At 42.1% G+C, this 23,864-nt stretch overlaps 1 protein-coding gene across 1 annotated transcript in view; it reads left to right on the top strand.

Annotated features, from left to right (window-relative positions):
* Positions 1 to 18,743, top strand: part of cygb2 (cytoglobin 2) — a 36,921-nt gene extending 18,178 nt beyond the window's left edge. The window contains exons 2-3 of the mRNA XM_084129381.1: positions 14,852 to 15,083; positions 16,029 to 18,743. Of these exons, the coding sequence (XP_083985507.1) occupies positions 14,852 to 15,083; positions 16,029 to 16,193 (397 nt within the window). The 3' untranslated portion in view covers positions 16,194 to 18,743. The remainder of the gene's footprint in view (positions 1 to 14,851; positions 15,084 to 16,028) is intronic.
* The last annotated feature ends 5,121 nt before the right edge of the window (positions 18,744 to 23,864 follow it).

Genomic DNA, 23,864 nt, shown 5'->3' with positions numbered 1-23,864 from the left:
TTTGTGCTCATATCTTTCATGCTAAATGTGCAGCTTGCATGAACCATGTTAAATCTCATTGAACAGTGCAGCATTGGTTATACTCTTGAGCACACAATGGTTGGGCTTAACGTCTGTGTTTCTAGGAGAATGAAGTGACAGCTGCGTAGGTTACGCATGGCCAGCTATGAGCTGCCACACATTTTCATCTCTAGTCATGGGATCCAGGATGCATTTTAGTGTTTTGGCTAAAGGCTAAATCTAATAAATGAGCAAAATGCCTCCGGTTTGTCTTAGTGGCATAAAAGAACATCCAGAGAAGTGAAATGAGGTCAACACGAAGAGAGCAGTGCACTGTGGAATTCTAAGAAAAGGAATACTAGGTTAATAGATTTATTCACAGGAAAAAAACATTAGTTGTCAGCAGAAGGATCTCATAACAACCTCAAACCAAGTTGAAATCATATCACATGCACAGTAGCGCTATGCAGTGATGTGTGTTTGTAATGAGGTTCAAAATCTCCTGCCTTCCAGCCTCTACAGAAACCTAGAGGAGCTGGTCTTAGAACTGTCATTAAAACTGGTTACTAGGACAACCTTGATGAATACATAATCCCCTCCATTGAAGTAATGCTGGAGGTGTTAATAACATACCTGTAGTATGTGCATCACACCAATGTTTTTCCCTAAACAGTAAGGATTAAGAATTAATGCTCAGCAATATAATATAGGATGTGTATCAATGCAGCATTAATCATTAATACAACAAATCATTTCAAATCATTTAAGCAAATGTGAACCTTTCAGTATTGTTACCATTACCTGTTTAAACAGCCTTGATCATTGATATGTTTTCAAACTACATGATATAATGCAACAGAGGCTACATGAATCATATTGTACTATCAGGGCTGTAACAATGGTTTACAATTTTTGAGTTGTGAGATAACTTTTGAAATTATATTAATTAAGTGTCATCATAGAATAATTTGGGGGACGGGATGAGGAGGAGGGAGGGTCGAGCTAGCCTCCGTTTTGTTTGACAATACTTCGAACGTCAACAAGAAGTGACGTCACCCAACATCGCTTAGAGCACCTTTAATGTGTTAATTACCACAATGGGTTGAAGCTATGGAATTCAACTTCCAGCCATCTGCAACTGGGATGCCACTGTACCAGATAAACTGGTGCATGCTACCTTGTGCCTTTGTTGTTCATGGCACAGGAATATTTCTGGAGGATGTTTGAGGTCTAGAATTCAAATGTGGGACACTGAGGACATTTGCCCTGCTATTTTGTAACGTGTCTAGACCGGATGCAAGCGGCACAACACTACAAAAGACTTTAGAACCAGTTATAAACAGTGATGCTGTCTACACTGGAGGCGGCATGAAATGACAAATCCTCGACAGTAAATTGATGCCCCATTCGATTTCTGATAAACTCCAAGCACTTTACTACTTCTGATATGAAGGACAAATGTATTTGCTATGGTCGCCTTGTCGCATCCAGTGTACACAGCTATTGCGGCGTGATGCAACAAGTCACGTACAGTTTAGACACAGTGTAACAGCTGTTAGAAGTTTAGATTCTGGTTCACTGACAATTCTGTGCAGCCCAATTACCCATCCCTCAAACATATTCTCTGACATTACATTCATTCTGCAACTGTCCCATAAACCTCAAACTTTATTGTGGTTGTGTGGCCTGTCAGACAATATCAAATCCATAACCATAATGGCATATTACTTAATAATGAGTTAACAGTCATGAGCCTCAAGTCATAACATAATGATATCTTTTCAAATCATTAGCTAAGGATTCGTTAAAACGATGGCTAAAAGTTGAAATACATTACTTCAGCCCATTGTGGTAATTAACACATTAATTTACAGTATTATTGAATACTAGATGTTAATAGGGAATTAATCCATGACACATTAAATCAATAGCAATTTATATACGACTTAAACTATTAATCATATAGGGCCCTATTTTAACGATCTGAAACGCAAGTATCAAGCGCAAAACGCAAGTAACTTTGTGGGCGGGTCTTGGGCGCTGTTGCTATATACCGGCGGGATAAATGACTCTTGCGCCCGACGCAAATCTAAAATGGGTTGGTCTGAAGTAGCTTCTTTATTCATAGGTGTGGTTTGGGCGTAACGTGAAATAAACCAATCAGAGCGTCATCTCACATTCCCTTTAAGAGCAGGCGCGCTTGTTCTATAGCGGATTCCTATTATAATGGCGGATTTGCTAGGCGCGCGCCGGCAGCGGTTCACAGCCGAGGAGACCGACGTTCTCGTCAGGGACGTTGGGGATGGAGAAACACAACCAAATTAACTTCGGTTAAACAGGCATATGATAATTTGGGTAAATGTGTAAGCTAGATGTATGCTTTTATAATAAACTATCTATCTATCTATCTATCTATCTATCTATCTATCTATCTATCGTAATAATGTATGATTTGCAAAAATGATAACTGCTGCGTCTGTGTGTAGATGAGAGAATCAAAGTGTATGCGTGTTGAGCACACGCTACATTGATTATGGCCCTTAAAATAGTATATGAATAACATGCGCAACGCGCCACTGACTTTAAACTGTTTTTTTTCGGCCAGTGGCGGAATTGTTTTCTAAACCTGCAAAATAGCATGAGGGAACGTTTTCGCCGGAACATGCCTCCTCTTTGCGCTGAACCGCCCCGGAAATTGTATTTAAATTGCAAGTGTATTTCTTAGTTAACCGACGTGCGTCTGTGGAGGGAAAAGTCCGCTTTGCGCGGGTGCAAAATAGGAATGATACATGCGTCGGTGTACAAAGTCAATTGCGCTGGGTGCAAGATAGGGCCCATAGACTCTTTATTAGTTGCTGATGTGGCAGTCATTAATGAATGGATTAGGTCTTCACGAGTCATACATTAACTCAATATTAGGGGTGTGACGGTACACATATTCGTACCAAAGATTTTGAGTATGGTACGAAATTATTTACAATTCAACTGGTCAAAGTAAATATGATAACAAACAAAAAATAATCCAAAACAATAAATGTTAATAATAGAAATAAATAAGAACCAATCAAAATCAAATTCCATTCACTTCTCCCACCTATGACATAGCTTCTAGTTGGTATCGGCAAGAGGAACCCTCAGGCCATAAATCTCTACTGCTGCACGAGCGTCAGCCTTTTTCCAGTCAAGACTGCTGTAACTGATAGATGCACACACCACAGCCAATGTCATTCATCTCACCTTCAATCCACCTCACAGTAACTCAATAGAGACAAGGATAAGAGAACAGAAATAGCACAATGCAAGCTAGTAAGTGTGCACCCCAAACCAATGAACGAAGTACTAAAATAAATAAATACAAAATTGCAAATATGTCAAACAAAATCTGTGTAGCGTTTTTATCAGATATAACATAAACCTTCAAATCTATATTATAAACTTAAATTAAAGGGTAGAGGAAGAGAAAGAAAATTACTCTGTATCAGTATGTGAATGTATAGGTGGAATGTATGTGTTGGGAAATTAATACATGCAGAGTTACCCTTGTCAATGTGTGGCCATCACGCGGTCACATAAATCGATGGGTGACAGAGTTTGGTTGTAACGGTGGCGGTCTGCTAAGCATTCTCGCCTTGAGTCTCTCAGTATCTGAGTGTAGGTTACTTAGAGCTAGAGCCCATCATGAGATTTTATTCCCGTAAATCTAGTTTTACCTAGCACTGGCCTCCTCTTACTACAAGAGTCATCTAGCCAAGGCCCGCCTTTTGCACTAGGTGTAAAAATGCTAGTGGTGTTACAGGGTAGATAGCAGCATAGGTAGCAAGCTACCTTCAAAAAGCCTCCCATGCAGATATCTCATGGGTGTTGTCAGGCCTTTCTCTCTAGAAAGTAAGAAGCTGTATACTCACGCCTCGGCCCTTTAGAGCTGATTATTGTAGCTAGTTTATCCAGCTAGCCCTTAAAATTGAAAAAGAAAATTAAAAAAAAAAAAATTCCGCTGAGCCCCTTGAATAAAATAATTCAAGTCATAAGGTTGAATGTCGTTGGCCACTTACAGTGGCTTCCATTTCCTTGGGTTTAGTAGAGAATATAAAATCTGTCTTGTAAAAAATACAAGATAATAGGCCTCGACCCTGATACATTCCTCATGGTCATGCTGATAGTACTCCCCTTTTTAGGGTCATTATTTAGAGTACCTTGCTACCCATAGCTCGTATGATATCACCCTTCATCACCCAGGCTCAGGTAGAGACCGATTAGATACTCCCTCCTCCCATTTGGGATGGTTGAGTATGCTCCCTTAGAGCCAAAGCACTGCCTGGGCCGATGCCTTTGATATTCGAAGCTCTAGGCCTTACAGTAGGCCTGCTCCCTGAGCAGGTCAGCCTGGTATGATTGTAAGGTACCCAATGTGTGTAAACAAGCGCTGGCCTGACATGCTGCCATGTACGACTTGCCCACCACCTAAGAATTCATAGATCAAGGCCTGGTGGGCAGCATCGGGGCTTTACAGAACAACGCAGTGTCAGGGGAGTGATAAGCAGCCAGTGTCTCTTCAACCCTGGACATCGTCCCATAGCCATTCCCCTTTAGCCCCACGATCAATGAATAGTGGTGAACCGTGGGACTGGTTAGGCGGGAGGAGAATGGCTTCTTCCACCTCAGTGTGGAGATCTGGGACTAACAGTAAGCCCTGACATGGAGGTTGTGGCTGTGACTGCTAATGTAGCTTGATTTTTCGCTTCTCGGCTGGCCAGTCAATGTTTCATTTAGAAAACGAGACACAACCTCCATGAGCTCCTCATATCCCTCATCAGGGATATGGCTGGCGAATCACCAATATCCCCCATTTTCAAAGCTGAGGGCTGAGAAAGGGCCAAAGCCTTCTCAAACCCCTCCACTTGTTCTATTTGCGAACCCCACAAACGTAGCCGACGCTCCACCTAATTCAGAGCCATGAGTATGACAGGTATAAAATCGAGGCTGTGAGGAATAGACTTGCCATGTTATCAATGGCATCCGCTGTAAAAAACTCCTAGATCACTAATAATGTTCCACAGCTCATGTGTAGTTTTTTGTCTACAGAAATTTCTTGGAAAGACATTTTTGCAGTGTTTCGTAAGCAGAACAATCCAAAAACACATTAAATAACAGTATAACCCACTGAAGAGATGGATCTATCCCTCACAGCCTCTCTTTTACTCTCATTAAAAATCAAAGATGGCTCGCACAGAGCCAAGCCAGCCGGTGCTGAAGACTGAAACAAACATTCCGAAGAGAATACAGATATTCATCGTCCCAAGTTTCAAGATGTTATGGTAAGTATTGAGCACTGAAATTATACTCCAAAGTTCAGGACCCGGTTTAAAAGGCATTTTGTGGAATTGCGAGTTCATGCATTCGTTGGTTTCATGATCATGTTTTCCCGGTTACCACATAATTATCTGATGGTAGCCAATAGTTTTATTTTCCTCATGTCATATATGTCTACAATACTGTTTGCTTCTGAGATGTAATTTGTGTGATATGTGAGAACACAGTGCTGTTAGACACTTACTGCCTTTTAATATCAAATATGTCAAGCGTGTGATTATTTTTATTAATCCAATATATATTTTTTTTTAACTTTAAGCAATCCTGAAAATCTGGATATATTTACATACCACAAAATAAACAATAAAGCAAAATCTACATCGCCTGACACAAGTATCATTCTCATTATATAGTTAAGTAACTTCTGTTCTGTCAGCTGTCAGATGTGATGCAGGGAACTTTGTCATTAATTTGTCCTTTGTTTTTATTTTTATTTGCAGATTTTAAAACCTATGCAGTGCTGCTTTTGAAAGTTTTCTTCACCACATTGTTGTATTACAAATTTATGAAATGTTTAATTTAGGTTGCAACAGTAAAAGTTGAGTACATTGAAGTTAGCATTTTAAGGTTAGGTTAGGATAATAGTAACAACAGTTTCTGCCAGTCCTGTTTTTCTCTATTGTAAGTCACCTTTTGTCTTTAATGGCTCGAGCCCGTAGCCCCAGATGCACCTTTTGTCTTTAATGGCTCGAGCCCCAGCCCTAGACGATGAATCGTTAGGCTGATTGGATTACCACATATGCTTTTGAATGGTTATGCTGATTGGATTGAGACTGGTAACACGCTGGAGTCGGGTGGGTTCTCTTACGAGAGTTCTCTCGTACTGCGTTTTATCAAAACGCTACGGGAAAAGTCTCTTTTCACGAAACACTGAAGCAAAAATTATCCTTTAATTTTCATATATGCAAAACGCGTTGCGGCAGCAGCAGACAGCTGAAGCAAGACGGCTTGTCCGCTCATTGGCTGCTCTGCGGCAACTGCATAAGCCTATCGAGCGCAGGCTGATGCAACATCAGACCAATGAGGGCGCTTCGCGCCCTCCTCGCCACTTCCCGCCGAGACGGGTGTGGCTTACCTCTATAAAAGGAGCTCGAGAAGGCTGATTTACTTGATTTTAATCTCTTCAGCGAAGCGCACGCATCGCTGGATCACGAGGAAGCACGCGTCGTCTGATGCAAGCACTTCAGCGGGACGAGCCCTTGAAGCCGCTGGCCAACGCCGCCTTCTACCGCCGTACCTGCTGCGCTTTCCGACGCCATATCCTTTACATTCTTGTTCTTGTGTTTGTGTGTGTGTGTGTTCGCTTTGCAACACACACCCCTAAAAGAGCTGCGTCTTTTTCAAGATGCCTTCTCATGCAGCGCTCGCGCTCGCTGACGGCGAACGCCTTCACTCCGAGCCAATTGCCTACGGTGACTCTGAGGACTCACCGGGCATCCTTCCGAGGCTGCCCTTCCTGGAAGCGGATGGCGGGATTAGTTTTTCTTTACGTTACAAGAAAAGCTACCCTGCCTCTGCACGCGTCATTCACCGGCGAAGGAGAAAAGAGTGTTCTTAGTCCCACCGTTGGTCGGTCTGACCTCTTTTCTCTCACATTTCTCAGTTCCCTGTTCGGCGACTGGAAATATTATTGCAGCAAGTGAGTCTTTTACACGCTTGCCTGCCAGCAAACGCCGAAGAATACATGTTGACGCCGCTTTCAAAGCCTGTATCCCCCTGTGGCTCAGTGGTGGAATTATAGGTTCTCCACGCGGGAGACCGGGGTTCGGATCCCGGTCTAGCGGCATATATATTTATGCCGCCAATGCTTGCTCTGTAAGTCCCCTGAAGGCGACTGCAGAGATGCATTTTGCAGCCAGCGAGCGCGTAGTACCCGCTTGCCTGCAACCGAACACCGTTTCTACGGTTCCCGCGCGTCACTGGCGAAAGGAGAATGGAGTGTTTTCAGCCCCGCTGAAACTGGGCGATTTCCACTCTTCTCACATTCTGGCATTTTGCAGGCGTCTGAAAATGCAAATCACTCTGTCTGTTCCCCGAGAGGCAACTGCAGACGTGTTTTTTGCTGGCCACGAGCACGTGGTACATGCCTGCAAGCAAACGCCAGTGTGGATAATACTCGCGCTGACTTTGTCTATATATCTTCACTGTGGTCCAGTGGTAGATTCTTAGACTTGCGTGCGGGCGATCGGAGGTTCGAACCCCAGGCCGGCCGGCAGAAAATATTTATGCCGCCGAATGCAAATCACTCTGTTTGTTCCCCGAGAGGCAACTGCAGACGTGTTTTTTGCTGGCCACGAGCACGTGGTACATGCCTGCAAGCAAACGCCAGTGCGGATAATACTCGCGCTGACTTTGTCTATGTATCTTCACTGTGGTCCAGTGGTAGATTCTTAGACTTGCGCGCGGGGAATCGGAGGTTCGAACCCCAGGCCGGCCGGCAGAAAATATTTATGCCGCCGAATGCAAATCACTCTGTTTGTTCCCCGAGAGACAACTGCAGACGTGTTTTTTGCTGCCCACGAGCACGGCCGATGATGCTATATGTGTAGAGAAGATGCCCACTGCTAGTGCCCATCCCTACACACTAGCACAGCCCTTCACACAGGGCCCGCGCTCATATATTCGACTCGGGTCGATCACGCACGCAACATAGTGAACGTGCCCACTGCCTAGTGCCCACAAACACTATGTTCTGCATGCCTTGTGGTTTCTGTAAAGACGAAACCTGTGTGCATTCACTCTGCTCAGACAGACAGTGCACTCATTGCAGTAACTGTGCCCGCTCTCCCGCGCCCACACTTACTCACGGTATTTCTGGTGTCCCGGCCACGGCCGATGGTGCTATAAATGTAGTGTCGATGCCCACTTCTCAGTGCCCATCCCTACACACAAGCACAGCCCTGCACTTAGGGCTCGCGCAAATAAAATCGACTCAGGTCGATTGCGCTCCCCACATAGTAAAAGTGCCCACTACTCAGTGCCCACGAACACTATGTCTATCAGATCACAGGCTCTCTGTAAAAACGAGACCTATGAGCGCGCGCGCTTCTTACACAGGCAGCGCGCCCAAAGCAGTAAATGTGTCCGCTCCCAGCCCACATCTACTCGCACACATGAGTCCCACGGGACTCGCGCAGCCCTCCCTCACTCAGCCAAGCACTGTTGTAAGGTCGAGGACGAGCGCTCCGCCCGTTGTATTAAGCGCGCCCCCCGCCTCAAATGCCGCAGGCATAACGCCTACGTTTGTGAGCCCCGTAGCACCTCTGTCGCACGGCGAACAGAGCGCGCTCTGTATCCGGCCCTTAGCCAACCATGCAGATGCATGGGCAGCGCTTCCAGGGGTTTCGGACTGGGTCTTAGGCATTATAAAGAGAGGCTTCTCGCTACAGTTTTTTCGACGCCCTCCGCGCTTCACAGCGCGCGTCGAAACTTCGGTACCGCTGAAAGTAGCACACCTACTTCGCGCCGAAATATCAAAACTGATAAGCAAAGGGGCGATAGAGCTTATTCCCCGAGATCAAAGCGAACAGGGGATATACAGCAGATACTTTCTAGTCCCCAAAAAGGACGGCGGTATCAGACCCATTCTGGATCTAAGACGACTGAACAGAGTGTTAGTGAAACGCCGTTTCAAAATGCTCACGACCAGCAAAATTCTCGCGCATGTTCGCCGGGAAGACTGGTTCATGTCGATAGATCTGAAGGACGCGTATTTTCAAATACAGATAGCGTCACATCACAGGCGATTCTTGAGATTCGCCTTCGAGGGTCAGACATACCAGTATACAGTCCTGCCTTTCGGCTTGTCCCTGGCACCTCGTACATTTACGAAATGCATGGATGCAGCGCTCGCTCCTCTCAGACTCAGAGGCATGCGAGTGCTGAACTACTTGGACGACTGGTTGATCCTAGCCCAATCACGATCTCAGCTCGTAGAGCACAGAGCCATTTTACTCGATCACCTCGAGAATCTTGGTATCACGGTCAATTGGGCGAAGAGTTCACTGAACCCCAGTCAAACGATTTCGTTTCTGGGTATAGTTCTGGACTCACAGTCTATGACAGCGCAGCTGTCGCCACAGCGTGTGCTGAACATTCAGCGCGCGGCGAAGTCTTTCCGCCGCGGCGCTTTCACCCCGCTCAGGAAATTTCAAAGGATGCTGGGTCTCATGGCCTCAGCATCGTCAGTTCTCCGGCTGGGCTTGCTCCGCATGCGCCCGCTGCAGTTCTGGTTGAAAGCGCGGGTACCGCGCAGAGCGTGGGTGTCCGGTCAATTACGCCTCAAGGTCAATCAGGACTGTGTCACAGCCCTGGTGCCTTGGATGGCGAACGACTGGTACCAATCAGGTGTAAGCCTGGGGACTTCCTCGAGGGTTAGGATGGTGTCGACGGACGCATCCACCTCGGGATGGGGAGCGCTGCTCGAGGGCAGACCGTTCTTCGGCCTATGGTCGGAACGAGAAAAGCTCCAACACATAAACTGCCTAGAAATGCTGGCAGTGCACAATGCGCTGACGCGTTTTTGTCCCCACATCAAGGACCAACACGTCATAGTCCGTTCGGACAACATGGCTGTGGTGTCCTACATAAATCGCCAGGGCGGTCTGAATTCCATATCCCTGTACAGGCTGGCGAAACGCCTCCTACTATGGGCTCAGCACAACTTACGCTCGCTGAGAGCAGTGCATGTACCCGGGCTTCTGAATGTGGGCCCGGACAGACTGTCCAGGAACAACGTTCCTACAGGCGAATGGTCTCTACACCCACAAACAGTCCGGCTGTTGTGGGAGAGATTCGGCAAAGCGGAGGTGGACCTATTCGCGTCCCACGAAAACGCTCACTGCCCCGCATTCTTTTCAAAGACCGACAGCGCGCTGTCCCAAAGGTGGCCGCGCTGCCCGCTATACGCTTTTCCCCCCGTTTCCCTCCTGCCACAGGTGTTGGAACGGGTCAGGAAAACAAAATGCCCAGTGCTGCTTGTAGCACCGTTCTGGAAGAACCAGGCATGGTTCCCAGTTCTGATGCAGTTAGCAGACATCGCTCCATGGCCAGTGCCGTTGAGGAGAGATCTCCTCTCGCAGGCCAGGGGCTCGATTTGGCACCCACACCCGGAACTGTGGTCCCTTCATGTGTGGGCGCTCAACGGATACCCGTTGGTCTCGCAGAGGGAGTCATGAATACCATCACTGAGGCTAGAGCGCCGTCGACCAGGCGGCTCTACGCTTCAAAGTGGTCGGTTTTCTCCAGCTGGTGTACAGCTCGGAGCCTTTCACCCCTCGAATGTGAGGTAGCGGAGGTTCTCTCCTTCCTACAAGAGCTGTTGGATAAGGGCAGATCCCCTTCCACGCTCAAAGTGTATGTGGCGGCTATTTCAGCGTTCTCCGGTTCAACGCTGGGTCAGTCACTGGGAAGGAATGATTTAGTCATCCGCTTCCTCAGGGGAGCTAGGAGACTGAATCCACCCAGACCTCCTTCAGTCCCTATGTGGGACCTTTCTACGGTCCTGGCGGCCATGAAAGGTGCCCCTTTCGAGCCTATCCAGTCTATCAGCCTCAAACATTTGTCTTTCAAAACAGTGTTTTTGATGGCTCTCGCTTCAGTGAAGCGCATAGGCGATCTGCACGCGCTCTCTGTGAGCCCGACGTGCTTGGAGTTTGGTCCTAATGACTCTAAAGTCATACTCAAACCTAAGCACGGCTATGTGCCGAAATCCCTCAACACGCCTTTTCGGGCTCAGGTTATTTCCCTGGCTGCCCTGCCGGCGTCGAGTGAGGAAGGGGACTCGAGTTTTCTTTGCCCTGTTAGGGCTTTAAGAACTTATATGTTCCGCTCTGCTGCCTTCAGACAGACAGAGCAGCTCTTTGTCTCGTTCAGCGGACGTTCCAAAGGAACGGCTGTTTCGAAACAGAGTCTATCCAGATGGATAGTTGACGCCATAGCGCTGGCTTATACTGCCAAGGGCATTCAATGCCCGTTGGGAGTCAGAGCGCACTCTACGAGAGGCGTTGCCTCCTCGTGGGCTTGGTCCAGCGGGATTTCCTTACAGGATATATGTACGGCGGCAGGCTGGGCCTCTCCGTCTACATTTATCAGGTTTTATACCTAGAGGTTCCCGCCTTACAGGCTAAGCTTTTGTCGGTGTAATCTATTTACAGGCGCAACGCGCTACCGACTATACTGGGCAGAACTGTGTAAGACCCACGTTTTCCCACATTAGTGCAGGCTCCCTACCCTGGCTATGTGATGTCATATTCGCGTCTGTGGACATGTCTATATAAGGACGGAGGAAACCCCTCCTGTCTTTAGACTCTCCCTGTGAGGTCATGTTAAGCCTGCGGACGCTACAGTATAGGGAATTAAGGCTCCCCCCCTTATTCCCTGACTCTGTGTGAGTCTATCTGGTGATTATGCACTGTATGCCTGAAATAGCTTCCGGTGATCAGTGTTTTTATTCCAGCACGCACGGCGTTTTGCAAGGGGTTCCCGTAGCGTTTTGATAAAACGCAGTACGAGAGAACTCTCGTAAGAGAACGTACTCGGTTACTAACGTAACCTCGGTTCTCTCTAGAAGAGGGAACGAGTACTGCGTTCCCTTGCCGTGCGTTTGGTTCACTCTGGTTCGCTTCGGCGATCAAAATCAAGTGAATCAGCCTTCTCGAGCTCCTTTTATAGAGGTAAGCCACACCCGTCTCGGCGGGAAGTGGCGAGGAGGGCGCGAAGCGCCCTCATTGGTCTGATGTTGCATCAGCCTGCGCTCGATAGGCTTATGCAGTTGCCGCAGAGCAGCCAATGAGCGGACAAGCCGTCTTGCTTCAGCTGTCTGCTGCTGCCGCAACGCGTATATGAAAATTAAAGGATAATTTTTGCTTCAGTGTTTCGTGAAAAGAGACTTTTCCCGTAGCGTTTTGATAAAACGCAGTACTCGTTCCCTCTTCTAGAGAGAACCGAGGTTACGTTAGTAACCGAGTACGTTCCTTAACCTGTATACTTAATTTGCATGCTTTGTTCAACCTCAATGTAAATCCCTCCCCCTAAATGTCTATAAATTTGCAAGGCAACTGTCTTGAGTTAGACTTGGAAGAACACTACAGACGACACACAGTGAAGATCCAAATAAATCACTTCTGCTTATCCCAACGTCTCCTGGTCTTGCGTCGATGAAAGAAAACTTTCCAACAACATCAAGACATCCTGTTATACAGAAGACTTTTTTGAATGTATTCATTGTTTTTACTTATTTTAAATAAGGTATTTTCACAAAATATCCTGTGTTGGAATTGATTTGTTAATAAAGTCAAGTAACAAAATGTCAACCCTGTTGTCTGTGTTCTGTATTTTGCTTAATACATTTATGTTTTTATTTTCCTTTTTCTCTTGGGACAGTGAGAAATAAAATTGCTACTAAAATTTAAAATATTTTATTGGACCAACAACACAGTTTGGTAAACTACATTTTCCATTGGCTCAATATATTATTTCTGATTGAGCCCATGTTAAAGGCCCACTGAAGTGCTGTGAAATGCACAGCATTATCCAATGTGTTGACGTAATTTCCACTGAAACAGGAAGACAGGGCCGGACATATCAAACAGCTCCACCTCGTTTCATTTATATCACAACTGGGGCAGAGCCGGTGAGTTCGGTAAAACTGTAGTTTCCTCTTAATGTCTAACAATTTCTCCTCATAATCTCCTCCATATCACTTTAAAATAGCATTCTTTGCTGAATTCAAATGGGTCTGATACATTTTCTTGTGTATATGATCTGCTCTGTCCTGTCAAGTCTCTGAACCGGAGCAGACTGTGTGCACACTGCAGCGGTTCACGTGACACTAATGTGAAACCAAACTTCATTCACCCCAATGGAAAGCATATTTACACTGTCTGAATCGTTGCCTGTCCCATATATAGTGCACTTCACCATATCGGAAATATTAAATGTGTGAACAAGTGACCAATTTTAGTTGCAATTTCAGCGTCTATTTATAATGTAGGGGCAGGATTCTTTCGATTCTAGAGAGCATTTGATTGGACAGAAAATTAGATGAGAAGCTGAAGTGCAGGGTGATTTCATCAAAATCATTGATTCATATTGGCGGAAGTGAGAGACTTTAAGTGTTGAATGCTTATATCTTCTAAATGCAAATTTTGTCATTGTTTTGGAGCACACCAGCTTATAGATAACATGCTAAATACATATAAGTATTGTGGTATTTCAAGTTTCTTACTGACACACCCTCATAAACTCTGGACAATCCTGAGCTTCCCACTTATTTACGACTTTGTGGTGGCGTTGAACTATTAAACATGATCTTTCCGACATGACTTGAACACACCAACAGCCATGCTGATATAGAGCCATATTGCACGACTGTGAGTGTAATATTGCTTATCAGTTTGATGGCAAAAGTATGTAAATAAATAAGAAACAACCACAGAGTGTCTTAAAAAAATATCTCAGATTTGAGGACCATCAAAATGAACTCTGTTATAATAGCTAAAGCTTTCTGAACAGACCATTGCACTCTTTGCAAATATTAACATTCTGTACAATTTTGTATGTTACAGCTAAATATCTAGTTTTGTAATGTTTATGTAGCTAAAAGTTTTCAGTCATCTTTTAACAGGATACTGCCAGGCACAAAGCTGACAATTTTAAAGCCAACTGCGGAACTGAAAACAGAAACAGAGCAGCAGTTGTCATTTATGACAGATTTGCACTCTTGAATATTAGAGTATAATATGTTCATTATCAATGCTGAGGCTCTTAAACCAACAGAGCTAAAGAACTGTAGTGACTGGTTGGTTTGAACTCTTACTCTCTCACTCTCTCTGTCTGTGCACCTGCCTCTCATTTTCCCTGCTGTGACTTAATGACATCCTTCTCATCAGAGCCACTTCAGCTCTGCACTGCAGTCTTACACCACGCTGCCATTCATTGCCCAAAATTTCTCTCTCTGCTTTTAGCTATATTCATTCCTCCTTCCTAGTCTTCCAGTCTATCATTTTTCATAATTTGCATTTATTGGCTTGTGTCTATCTAATTTATGCAGCTTGTGCTCTCTGGATTCCAAAGGCATAAATACTCTATTTCTTCCTAGCTGAGAAGTATACCCATGGGCAAAATGTTAAAAAAGAGTGATGGCTTTGGTTATCATGGGCCTTAGAACATTTCTAGTGTCTTACTGTAATAAACTGATAAAAATATGTCTTAGCTTCTGAGGCCAGTATTCTATCTCTACTACAATGTTAACAAATATTTTGTTATATCCTACATATAATTAAAACGCAAACATACAGCAAATGTAAAAATACTGTTATTGACACAATATAAAAGCAATTTTCATCAAAGTTTTCTTTGATGAAAAAGCCACAGTTTGTGTTACTGCTGGATAATAGAAATCAAACCTTCTTTTGAAATGTTCACTTGGAAGTCTAACTCTGGTTGCAATATTAGATGGTCTTGTTTCTGTGTTTCTCAGATTCTTTGTGAACTTCCCCTCAGCAAAGCAGTACTTCAGTCAGTTCCAGGATATGGAAGATCCAGAAGAGATGGAGAAAAACTCTCAGCTGAGGAAACATGCCCGTCGTGTCATGAATGCCATCAACACAGTTGTGGAGAACCTTCATGATCCAGAGAAGGTTTCATCTGTGCTGGGACTAGTGGGAAAAGCACATGCCCTCAAATACAAAGTGGAGCCAATGTACTTCAAAGTAAGAAAAATAAGATTTAAGAAAATAAGGTAACACTTTATTTTACAGTGTCGTTACATATGTTACATGTACTTACCATAGTAATAACAATAAATTATGCATAATTACATGCAACTAACCCTCAACCAAATCCTACCCTAACCCTATAGGAAGTACGTAGTTGCTTAATATTACTCAGTACTTAAATAAAAAATTACAGTGTAACAATGACACCTTAAAATAAAGTGTAACTAAAAATAATTTTGCCCACTGGCACAAAGTGTTAGGATTGCAGTTGCCAAATGATTAAATATCTGGGATGATAAGAAGTTTGAGAATTTTATCTTAGTAAGGGATGACTCATGAATTAGAAGAATCACTATCCCCTCATTCATCACTACTGAGTAAGGCACTCCAGGTTAGACATTTTATCTCTAGCTGTTACAAACCTTATGGTTTCAGTAATTGATCTTTTCATGGCACAAAACATGCATTTTCTTTTTTAATGTGCATTAAATCGATTACTTTTTTTAGGCTTTGGAGAGTTTTCATTTCATAAAGCAAATTAAATTTGACATCATAATATTTGTAGTTGTTGTGGTCTAAAGCATTCTCTGGATACGATTACATTCTGCCCCTAAGAGATGGTGAGTTTAGATCTTGACAAAACATTTAATTCACGTGTATTTTCAAGGGATTAGGGTCTTGAAGTGGCAAAGTTTTCATCTGACATGCATTAGTAATAGGGGTTTGTTTTTAAAGATAATATCATAAGATAAATCACTTCCTCCAGGGTCATGAATGAAAATATTAAGACACTTTTGTTAATTGATAAGCAGCTTTACCTATACCAATATGCACTGTAAATCAGGCGAAAGCTAGATTCCTTACTAAACCAACCAATGATCTATTTGTGCTCTGTTTCAATCCTCTTTCAACATTTTACTTTATTTCTTTTCACAACAGATCTTAAGTGGGGTTATTCTGGAGATACTTGCAGAGGATTTTGGAGAGTGCTTTACCTCAGAGGTGCAGACATCCTGGACCAAACTGATGGCAGCATTGTACTGGCATATCACGGGGGCTTATACTGAGGTGGGGTGGGTCAAACTCTCCAGCTCAGCAGTCTGAGCAGGCCTAGAGCATTTGTTCCCACTGCACATGAACATTAGTTATGAACCATCAGTTTGGCTAGCCAAAGGACTGAATTATAAAAAAAAAACATAAATGAAATAGAATCGGAAAGAAGTGAGGCTGAAATCTAAAATGTTTTTCATCATAGGTGTTATTCTCTTTTACCCAATTTTATACATATTATTTTTAGTATATATATAACGCCAACCTCAAATATGTTGTCTTTGCTGTATAGTGAAATGTGCTTGTGTGTCTTTTAGGGCTAGTATCTTGTGTTTCTATATACATCATAAAACAAATCACAATACAATTCATTATAACACTGCACCTGAATCACAAAACCTATATTAAAGCCCAATGAAAGTGAACAGCATAAACCTGCTGTTCATTTTTCAACTTTATCAAGAGTTCTTGACTCTTTCTCCAAACTACAAACCACACAAGTCTAGATTTTTTTAGTACTTTATTCTTGTTTATTGAACTTAAGCTCCTCACATATTAGCGGTACAAGAGATCACATTAGGGCACAACAGGACTAAAGGTGCACCTGGGTAAAATGCGCCTTTTATTTTATTTTCCTCAAAACCACTAAATGGCACAAAAGCTTGCCATAGCACTTTTCAAAACATCCGCTTTTCAAGATGCACGTAGAGATTTGGCTGATCCTTGACACGATTGCGGGCAGCAGCACAAAGTTGATTCTGTGCTAAATGTATCTAATATTTGATGTTTTTAAAAATGTTGTAGATTTAAGTAGCTAATGAGAATCGCTGAAAGTCTTGAATATATTTTGTCTTCCTAATGATTTTCAGTGTTGTTCAAGGTAATTAAAACACCAGTTGTTTTTTTGTTTGTTTTTTTTAATAATGGAAGAATATGTTAAAGTATGGAATCTGGGGTAAAAGGTGCCCCTTATGTTGGGGCTAAAGGCACAATAATTAACATGATAATAAATATCTGGCTGACTTTTCCATTTGTTGACATGACATGTTTAGATTCAGATGGTAAATTTTATATATTAAGTTGGGTGTCCAACTTAGAGATAATCACAATATGTATGATGAAACCATATTTAAAAATGTGATATTAATCACATCATATAATAAAATATAATTTATTGTTACTACTATAAATCTATATTAAATTATTATGGATCTCCTTCAATGCTTTCAATGCTTTCAAAATAATGTTGTTTTTGTATTTTTTAAATATATTAGTATGTTAACATACTTCAATTTGTCACAAATCACCTCAGTTTGGACTTTGTTTTCGTTTGCACCTTTTCTCCCTGCCTTGTTTGTTGTCATAGTTACAGATTTGATTTAGTCATTCAGTTCAGGTGTGGTCATCATTGTTTTCAGTTGTATATGAGTTCTTGTGTGCTCCCTTGTCTTTTTTATCAGGTCTTGTGGTGCGTTGGATTTACCTATGGATATTATTAAACACTGCTTTGAACTTTAATCGTCTTATTCGTGTGCTTAATACTGCTACACAACCGTGACATAATGACCAAAAATGAACAAAAATGAATTTTTTTTTAAATCAAAATAAACAGAAAATAGTACAAACTTTGCTAAAGCGATTGTTCTGAACAAGTATTAACTAAGACATTGAAGACATTAAAAACATATTATTTTAGCTAAAGTATTTGTAACAATACTGTGCCTTATGCCCCATGCTGGTGAGCCTTTTACCCTGTGTGTGTGGTGATTTATTTATCTGTTTCTCCAGCAATGTTCAATACAAACATATATATTTTTTCTGCAATCATACACTATGGGAGGAGTGAAAAGCACTTTTTTAAAGGTGTGCCTTTAGCCCTGTTGTACTCTATTATGTAAAAAATGTTATAGCCAAGAGGTGACCCAATATTCTCAGATCTGCACTCTAATGCTGTCTCAGGCCCCAGAGATCATAATTACTAAATTAACTCCATCTTTTCAACACAAAACACAAATTTCATTATTATTAAGTATTTATTGCTGATAGATAACAATACATACGCATTCCAATGCACTCTCAGACACAAGTCACAAACACACACACACACACACACACACACACACCATTCCAAATAGTGGTGCAATAATACACACATACAGCAAAACAGTAGTCTCCTTCTTTCTAAGATGACCTCCTTCTCTTTACCAGCTTTTACATCACATTTCTCGTCTTCCTCCTCTTTGTCTTCACTCTTAAAATTTCTCTCTTTTTCTCTCGTTCTGTATTACCATGACATATTTTACCATTATCTAGCCAATTCCACCTGCTGGCCGTGAGCCTGTCTCTGTGCGACGGGCTATGCCAGGTTTCCTTTGAATCACACACATCCACAAATGCACACAAACAATGGTCCAGCTGTATAATATTGAAATATGCACTATGTACTAAAACTGACAGCAGACAAAAACCTGTTTTTCTGGGCTTGTACTCAGCATAGTATTTATATATTTCCCAAAATCACACAAACACGCACGCACACACACACACACTCACACACACACACACACACACACACACACACACACACACACACACACACACACAGAGACATACTAAAATATAGGCTACAGGACCTAAGCAGAGGGATCACATATTTTAACTTTAGCCACTAACATGGATGTTCTGTGGTAAACTATATTTTTCTAAGTGTTATAGCTTCTGTATCTAAATTTATTAAGATGTATCTAGTATCGCAATATCGACAGACTGTGCTCTTTTTTTCTTTTGGTACATAATACTAATCTTGGAGGAGTCATACTACATTATACAAAATAAAATTAAGATTTGAGTATTAATATAATAAATACTATCTACAAGCATGTGATGTGTCATCTGTTATTACAAATTATACAGCCTTTGAATTGTGATGTTCAGAAGTCTCTCTTTTCTTTGACTTCTGCCACGTGATGAGCTACATGTCAAGTGATCTTCACTCTTATCTTAGTCCGATCTTTTCTTTGCTGATTCAACATTTTCAGAGAGTTAGAGAGATTAAAACTAGCTCTATTAATTGTCCAGACAAAAATAATATTTGGCTGCATAGCCTACTAGTGTGCAACTAAAATCTACAACCTTGTTATCTCAAGATACATGCATACAATATCTGTTTACATATAAATTTGTATCTAACACAAAATGTAAATCAATTAAATTTTCTTTCCTGGTCTTAGAACACTTAACACGGTCTAAGATGTGAAAACTGAGACAAACAAATATGGAGACCCACAGCAGGCATTCTGCTTATCCCCCAGGTTTCAGAGAATTTGATGCTTTTTATTAAAGCTGCAGTCGGCAAGTCTGGCAGATTGGATCGACTTAGCCAAAATTTTGAATGTTTACAACTCTCATGCCCCTCCCCCACTACCAATGAGCACCCGCCCATCTTCAGTGCGTGTGTACCTGATTTTCTGTGAATGCGTCCGTCTCTTCAGCATCGATCAACACCATGGACTCGGAGGTAGGCTGCCCTGGCTAATCTATCCATAGATAGCAATAACCGAGGAATTGGAAGCTTGTTAGTAGATTTTCTCTCCGCCATCACGCTTCGTACAATCTGCAGGCGAACTTCAGGCGTGTCATGTGCATGTGATATTGTAACGTGCGCGTCAGCGCGAGGGAGAGGGGATCTGTGGCGTGCGTGTGCATGACCTGTGATTGACAGTCAGATCTCACACCCCCCTGCGCTGATTGGACCTGATGAAGCGGGAGCAGTGGATTTTTGCAAAACAAATAACACGCTCCAGGTGGAGTTAGAAGCTCGGGTTTTTTTCTAAAACCACCTTATTTATGTTGTTCTGTCGGATTATAGTGTCGATTTCACTGAATATGATAAAAAAAAATGTTGCCGACGGCAGCTTTAAGACTAACTGGCTGTTATGTAATCTGTTCACATTTTCATCTAAAAAATATTCTGTTTACTTGGACACTGAAACAATTTAATTTAGAAAAATATTTCAAATATTTGATCTGAAAAGAACACATTCCTGTGTTAACAAGATAAGGTGTTAAGGAACCAACACAAATATCTGATATTCACATAAATCGATGTCTTGAAGGTAGGATCAGTAGTTTTTGAAAAACACTTTTGAAAACATGTGTTAAGGCGGGCATACACTGTGCGATGTCTGTGCGATTTCAGCAGGGAACCTACACACACTGAACGAGTAGATCGCATGCGATGTAAAGCCAAAGCTCAGGATTTATGTGCTCACACTATGCGGTCCGAACGTCGAGCTGCGACTTGACTGCTCACACTATACGTATGAAATATGCGCGAATCAGCGCGGTAAATCCTCGTGCCGGGTTGCGCCTATGAACGATATCATAGCCTATCCAGAGATATTGTCAAAACAAGCATCAGCTATCAATATCAAGAAGATTTAGCATTTCCAATTTATATATTAAATTATTAGTAGGCTAGTATTATTGTATTATTATTATTATTATTAAACTGATAGGCTATTATAATTAAATAGCCACGCAACAATTTCATATAGCGCATCACCGCATAACCAACGGATAATAATGAGGATAATAAAATATTAGCCTACATATATAGAAGCTTACTTCTCCTCATTAAAAATTGTCTAAAACATTTAGGTCGATTACAATGAATTATATACATATAATTAATTATTAACAGTCTATAATATGTCCGAACACTGCAATAATTCATCAATGAAAATGAAAAACAGCTTTATTTCAAAAACATTTTTTAATAATAAAAGAGGCAAAGTGTACATCGCAGGTGGCTTGGAAGAAGTGGGTAATGGTTAATCCATTTTGCAACACGAACTGGAGGTAAGCAACAGTAATTTGTAGCCTTGAACTACAGAACATAAAGATCTCCCTTTTTTTTTTTTTTTTTTTTTTTTTTTTGTTGTTGTTGTTGTTGCTGCAGATGAAACTGTTTTCGCGCAGGCGCAGTGAGGGAAAAAATACTGAGTTTAGGGCAATCGGTTCGTAGCTCTGCTTCAACTGTGCGATATAGTCACGAGGAGCGACCAAAATTTCTAACATGCCAGAAATTCATCCGACCATCCGATTGCCGGTCGGGAGAGGTTAATCGCCTCTCGTTTCCCCCTGGAGAGGAGAGAGCGCTCAGTGCACACAGCACAGACATTAGCCGAATGACTACAGAAAGAGAGATGGTAGATAAAGAACAAAAGAGGAAAATGTCTGCGGAACTTGAAATTAAAAAGAAGGCTTATGTGGTAGATTTTTCCCTAAACCTAACTATCTGGGTCTCGTCTACAAATCGATGTCCCCGAACGTCTACTGTCGAGGTTTAGTCTATGTAAATGCAGCTGCTTTTTTGAATTTATTTTGAAATGCGCACATACTTTTATTTTGACATGCCGAAAACCGGAAGTAGCTTCGGTAAGCTCCGTAAGCAAAGCGCAGAGACCAAGCGCACATGTAGCAGTGACACCTGTCTAGTTTCATTTTTTTTTTTTTTATTCTTTATAATCCATGATTCGTGGTGTTTACTTCAACTGTGTATAAGCTGAAGAATACATTTTTGACTGAAGATTGCTTCTGGAAAAGTACTCTGCCGTTGGTTGATAAGCAGGCTAAAGTGGTCAGTACTACTTTGTATTCTTTGTTATTTATATAACGATTGCAATATTTAATGTTGTCTATTTTGTTTACCTGAACTTTTAGTTCTACGGTGTAATAAACATCTGTTAACGGAACTGGAGTCTCGCATTCGATCAATGGGCGGCATAGTAGAACACTTCCGCGTCGGTGAAGACTCCGAGCGGACGAAGATGGACGTGCAGGCCACGTGCGGTAAAGGAGAAGCCACCTTGTGAATTGTTCGTGTGAATCCAAGGGGCAAGTGGACAAGGCTAAATAAGCAAGCACGTCGAAAAGAGTGTCTTGAAAGTAGCGCAAGTACTGCCATTATAACACACGGACGTTTCATTTGTGTTTTTTTTCCTTAAAGCAACAGTGGACATTATTTCTTCCTGCAGTTGATTATCTAGTAAGAATCAAAGAAACTAAGTAGACAAGTAAATTAACCATTCTTCCAGTTGAATATAAGATGTTTTAAGTTTATATCTAAGTATTGGTCTTACAAGTGAGTTTTTCATATTTAGACTGTGACAAATTATTTATTTTTTCCTCACTTTAATTGCCTTTTTATTGCTCATTTATTGAAGTGTGTTTCTTATGATACTGTAGTGTTTATTGTGCATTATTCAAAGGTTAAGCTAGGGTAATCAAAGAGATTTATTTTTACATTTTATTTCATATTTGCACACATTAGAGAACAGAATACATTTTATTCAAATTTCAGCACATTTAAACCTCTGTACATTTAATATGTCACACTCAAAGGAAAGCACTTTTCCTACTGAAGAGGTCACTCTTGGAGACCTTCAAGAAGATAGTGACGCAGAGCAGACTACCCTATCACAGCAAGCTGACGCTGATGAGCAAGTTGAAGACACAGCGCATGACACACAATCTCAGGTTGGTGCGAATGATACTCAATTGCCTCCTGCAATTAGGAAATCTGGACGCACACAAAAGCTCACTGAAAAGGGAAAAGCTCTGTTAGATGACAAATTGAAGGATCTAAATGTGAGTTTTGTAAGGATGTACAGAAGATGGAAGTATCACATCAATGGCTTAAAACGGTCCATTAAGAATAATGATGCTGATGATCTGATTGATGAGATTGTAAATGCAATCAACACCATTCAAGTTGACGTGGACAATACTTACCTCAAAATAAGAGCCATTTCTAGTCCTGAACCTGACATTCGGAGAATGAATGACACATGCCAGGCATTCACTAGGATTGCAAATACAAATGTTCAACGTTTCCGCAGTGGTGATGATTCAGAAATCATATCTTGGCCTGATGCTAAGTCAGTGTTTGACAGCACAGTTTCTAGTGTTTCCTCAGCTCAAACCGCTAAGTCAAAAGCGTCTTCTAAAGTATCCAGACATTCTTCCATCCTGTCCCTTAATGCAAAACGAGCGGCAGCTGAAGTTGCGGCTACGCAAGAGGTGATAAAGATAACAAATGCACAACATCAGCAGAAGGAAGAAATTCAAAGACTTGAGGTGGAAGATCAAATCTTGAAGGCTGAAAGAGAAGCTAAAGAAAGGGAAATTGAAGCAGAGAGTGCTAAAAAAAGAGCTCAGTTCATAGCAGAAAGTGCTGATAGAAAAATGAAGTTGGAAGGGAAAAGAAGAGAAGTAGAAAGGCTAGAAGAACTTAAAGGGCATGTTGCAGCTCAAGCAAGACTGCAGGTTTATTCAGAATCTGTCGATCCACCTTTTGCACTTAACCCTTTAATGGATCCATTTTTTCCCTCCTATCAAGCACCAGTCTCTCAAGCTCTTCCTGCGCAACAAGCCAAGCCCAATCAAGTCCATCACCCACATGAGGTTACAGCCACTAAAAACCCTCTTCCATATCCCTCCATGTACACCTCATGTTCTGTTCCACAGCCAGCCACATTTTCGCAAGTCCCTGTAAGTCAAGTTATTACTCCAACTGCACTTCCACTCATGCAACAAGTCCCAACCACTAAAGCTCCTGCCACTCAAGCCATTTTAACCTCACATGAAGCTTCCAATGACCTTGTGAGAACTCTTGCTGAAGCAATCACAGCTAATCGAGTTCCAATCCCAGAACCTGAAGTT

This window comes from Abramis brama, assembly GCF_963993115.1.
Source record: "Abramis brama genome assembly, chromosome: 11".
Classification (NCBI taxonomy): Eukaryota; Metazoa; Chordata; class Actinopteri; order Cypriniformes; family Leuciscidae; genus Abramis; species Abramis brama.
Note: the sequence above shows the minus strand (reverse complement) of the source record. Positions and strands in the feature narration are given on the sequence as shown.